At 33.8% G+C, this 5,000-nt stretch overlaps 1 protein-coding gene across 4 annotated transcripts in view; it reads left to right on the top strand.

The window, feature by feature from the left end:
* LOC122250521 (ELMO domain-containing protein 2) overlaps window positions 1-5,000 on the top strand; it is a 14,818-nt gene that overhangs the window by 217 nt on the left and 9,601 nt on the right. Inside the window, exons 2-3 of one of the 4 annotated variants that reach the window (XM_086548291.1) lie at window positions 175-266; window positions 4,393-4,658. Coding sequence is in view for 1 of the 4 variants with exons in the window: in XM_043011980.2 (XP_042867914.2) it covers window positions 249-262 (14 nt within the window). In the remaining 3 variants the exon portion in view is untranslated. The remainder of the gene's footprint in view (window positions 1-174; window positions 267-4,392; window positions 4,659-5,000) is intronic. The other 3 variants (XM_086548290.1, XM_043011981.2, XM_043011980.2) reach the window with 3 other exon arrangements.

The raw sequence follows: 5,000 nt of genomic DNA on the forward strand, positions 1-5,000 counted from the left end.
TGACTCATATTTACGCTATTCTCTTCAATTAACTCATAATTGAGCTCTTCTCTCTCTCAGTGACTCATATTTACACTATTCTCCTACTCTATCCCCTGTTCTCACCCTTGACTGAACGTGATTACCTTATGTCCTTCTGCTCCATTAACTGACAAATATGGTATTCTGTTTCAGTGATTCCTATTAACACTCGTTGCTGACTCCCATGTGAAGGGGTTAGTCTTATCCCTTCGTGGCCACTTGACACCATGAAGTTTCCTTTGTAAGTATTATCTTGGAGTAAGTTGGCTGGATATTTTCACTTCTTTGTATCAATTTGTTCTTGGTGATTTCATGGGTATTCCTACTATAGGCATTTTGTTTGCACTGGTAATTTTACGGAAACTAATTGCTCTAAACGCAGAATCATTTGTTTGCTTTTAAATGTAGCCTTTAATTATTTATACTCTTTGTTTATTTTAAGCTGAATTAATGTTCTGACACTAGAACCCATGTTTGAGGTTCTGGCGTGAATAAAAATTCTGTATGTTGTTGGATCTCTAGTATGATTGCTAAGATATCTAACAACTAAGGTATGTTTGGACATTGTCAGGTCTTTCAGAATTTTTGTTTATATGTCAGCCAGACTATAAACCTTGCTGACTACATAGGCAGGATATTTTTGAAAAACAAACCTTCCACATTTGATATAATTCGATTAAGACACAACCAAACGTACGGAAAGAATAACCTTACAGCATGATGTAGTTATAATTATAATATAAAACTCTTTTCTTTTGGAGACGTATAATAAACAAGATTTGAAATTAATTAAAAGATGAGTAAATGGAGATGATGAACCTCTGACTGAAAAATATCCACTCTGCACATGCTGACCTCACCTGCGGAAATATAAAAAACATCGCTAATGGGCAATAATGTCATGTGGCAATAATATCACCAATAGGGACACAATTGATGTTACCAACAAATTTTTTGACAAATCACAGACAATTGAATGTTAAGTATGGGTCTTCGTTTATATTTCAAAATCTGTGTGCACAGTTTGTAGATACTTGTCATGGGATTTTATTAAGTTAATTTTTAAAAATAGCAGTTTAACACTTAAACTCTTACGGAAAAACTCATAACTCAGCCCCTCACAGGCCTCTAATTAAGGTAAAAAAATGTGCACATCTGTATTGAAATTGTACCTGTCACATAGAGGCTTGAGAAACGAAAGGTTTCTGGTGGAAATGAATATCATAGCTGTGCAAAACACAACAAAAACTACCAAAAAAATTGTCTTGAAGATTGGTTGTGTCTTTGTCCAAATTTACCACACAATTAATTTCTCACAGTATGAAATTTTGCATTTACCTTCATCATGGAAACTATACTGCCATATTTGGAGCCAAGATTTCAATTGCATAACTGTTTCAATCACAATAAACACCAAACTGCCGAATTTATAGATGAGAGTCTTGTTACAACATTGAAGAATGCCATGGTCAACAATCATAATGTTATAAGTTTACCCAAACAAAGAAAAAATGCTAAAATTTAAGCAAGGTATTTTGATTATTTTACCTAGATTTTTACTCTAACACTCAGGGCAAGGCAGCATAATGGATACAATTCCTGCCAAAAACAGTCTAATAGGCATTAGGTCTAGTTTTTCGTTCCCATCCTTTAAAACTGAAATTAAAGCAAACAACATGATATTTTCATTCTTTGAGGTCCAAGGTATAACTCAGTAATGGTCCACTCCCTTCGGGCTTAACCCAGTGATGGAGGATGGTATTTATGTATGCCATGGTGAGGATAGGCCTGACTTCAGATGGCACTTGTGCATGCTATGATAAGGAAAACTGTTCTCTGTTCAGCACACTATATATATGCATGGCATTCTGTGGCTCTGATGGCACTAATTCTCAAGCCTCATATCGAGGCTATGTCGGTCATGGTTTGATTTGCTCACTCATTTTTACTTGTTTGACTATCCTGAAAGGTAATTAGTGTCAAATATGAATGCTGCATGTGTGGCAGAAACGCAGTTCAGAGACTATGTGCATGCAACTATCAAATCAACATTCTAAATCTGGGCAGTAGACTGCACAGACAGAGTTTTCAATCTGGAACTAGTAAAAGTATTCTCAAGTTATCTGATACAAGAAAGAATAGCAAAAATAGTCTTAACTCAGAGGTCTTCCTTCTTTTAAGCAATAACTTGGTCCAACCAAACTCAACTCATATTATCTTATTATGAGTGCTTGCATTTGCTTATGCTCTGAATAATTGTGGAAACTGTGGTAAAGTAGAAATGGAATGAGTTATTGAAACTCTAACCACAGTATACACCTTCAGGCTATCTCAAAATAAAAACTGATAAGTAACGATCACTACTTAAAGTAATTAGTAACAGCTGCTTGGTATTTTTATGCTATAATTTAATCCTTACAATGTACAATGTTAAAGGCCTGATACTTAGGTGCTGGCATGCATCTGAGTGTGAGGCGTGAAAAATTATTCACTTATTCTTCCTCTCTTTTATGTGTCACTTTGCCCTTTATACTTTGAAAAACAAGTCTGGTATGCTTTTTGTTAAAATGAGCCTGAAAAATAAAAAGTCTTACATATTTGTAAATTCATTGCATATATGACACTGCTGAACGATCAGGGTTAAAATTCTATAAACATTCATGAGAGTCTCTAAATATGATAAAGGTAAAATTTCTGCTTCAGACATACATGTAGCACAAAGTAAAAATTTTGTGGAATTGAGAAATGAGTGAATTCCAAGAAATTTTACTATTATGACATAGTTTTCACAAATTCAATTAAAAAGTTATGAAGTAAACAAGCTTATTGATAAATTTGGTCAGGGAATCACTGCAGCGTTGAAAGCCTTTATCAAAGGGCATTAAACTTTTGCCACTTAAATTCTAGCAGGATAGAGCTTGGACTATTTCCTTTTTGACAATAAATTGCTAGGAAAGTATACAAACAGTATATATGATTGTCATAATAATGGTATTGTAAGATAAGTTTCATATTTAAAAATTCATATTTGTTTTCCTAGTTTTTATTTATTTATTTATTTTTTAATGTGACAGTTATTTCATGGAGTAAAAATGTCTTAAAATTCATTGATATATTGATATCTTGTACTATATGAATGTTCAATATTCTGATTATACCATTGCAGATAAAAGTAATATGTATCCTTTTTATACTGTTACTATGTTAAGTTAACTTGAAATTCCTTTTTTCTTCTGTTACACCATATTAAATATATTTATTTCCGATTAATCCTTCTAAGGCAGGCCACTTCATAGCATGTTGGACCTGGGTAGGGCATCTTAATCCATTGCCGATAGGGTGCCTAACGACCTAACTGGTCGTCAAGGCGAGCAGTCTACAACACTAGTGGCACCAGCTAAAAATTAGAGCGACAGAGAAAGGGTTTTCTCTGCCCTCCAGGTAGCGCAGACTAGCCCTAACAATATTTTTCCATGAATACATCATAAAATGCAAGTGTAGGCTCACTTTGAAACCCTGTAGTTCTAGAATTAGCGCCGTTACAGCAGTAATACTTTATGACTGTGTGCGCGTTTCAACTTTGAGCAGATCCTGATGTCGTGTCATGTACGCATTGACACCCGTCTCTTAGGCCTAATTGGTGCCGACATGTATGTCTTGACACCCGTATGCAATGGGTAAGATGTATCTTGCAGTTTCAAGACTTATGGTATGATACACGAGTCTGTATACAATATTTTAGCAAAGTGATACTAATTAGCATTTGGTATTGTGACCTACTTAAAATGTGTCTTATTATTAATCAGAGATGTATTTATTTTTGAAAATGATAAACTACACAAATCTCTTATAGAATTAAAAAAAAAACATTTGATTTTCTTATAAAAAGGTATTGTGACTACCTTTGAAATGGTATTTACCAATGATGTACTTGTGGACAGAAAGTTTTTTGTTTTTGTTTTTTTTGGTTTCCATTGTTTGGTGGATCATCTGTTGTGTGTGTGTGCTAACCAGGTGTCTGTTCCACTTTTAAGAAGTTTAGAAAGACACAGACTTAGATTTCAGCATTCCTTTAGATTATTCTTGTGTACTCTGATGACCAGATTTGTGAGAGTTATTGTCTCGTATTCCTCGCGATATGTTTTTTTCTTGAATGATGTGATACCAGGTCAGTAAGTATAAACACTGATCATTATATTTATGAATAGAATAAAACCAGTCATCTCCACCAGTCTGAAATCATGTCCTGAGTAAACTTTGGAAAGAAACTAATTCATTCCTTTTTTTCTTCTTCTTATTCTTATTCTTTTTTGGAAAAAAATACTAAAAGAACATTTTTCTTTTTATGTAAATCTTCTATGTCTCCATTAGGTAAAAAAAAAAGAGTGAATAACAGAAAGTGCTACTCCAAAAGGTAAAAGAAATATCAAAATTGGAAGAAAAACAAAGAAAGGACCCATCATCTCGCAGTATGTAGGGCACACGAGTTGGCTTAACACATTAACCACCAAAGAGCAATATTGGAACTGCCTCGTACCACCATTACGTTTCCCGCTTACTTAGTGACATTCAGTGCTGTAGTAGCAGTGGATAGAGGAGGTGGGTACTTGCTCCTCTCAACAAATACTTTGTATTAGGTAAATAAAAGTCTTTAAACAAGGTGCATATGGCAGTGCATCAGCCCAAGATGTTTAGCAGTGCCACATGAGCCATTCTTGTTCATGAATCCTAGGGACAGTCTTTTTTTTTTTTTTTTTTAGTTTTTAGTTTTTAGTTTTTAGTTTTTTTGAATAGTTTGATTTTTAGTTGAATTTCAGAAGATACTGTGGTTTGTTTATGAAATTCCATATACGAGAAAAATCTTATTATTGAAATTTAGTTTGATAAATCTGTTATTTATTTTTGCCTATTATGTGGGTGATTTATGGGACTTATACAAAAATTCAAATGAATAATTAATGTACCACTGGTACTCTCAG

This window comes from Penaeus japonicus, unplaced genomic scaffold, assembly GCF_977035675.1.
Source record: "Penaeus japonicus unplaced genomic scaffold, GWHDUDI00000001_assembly GWHDUDI00000020, whole genome shotgun sequence".
Classification (NCBI taxonomy): Eukaryota; Metazoa; Arthropoda; class Malacostraca; order Decapoda; family Penaeidae; genus Penaeus; species Penaeus japonicus.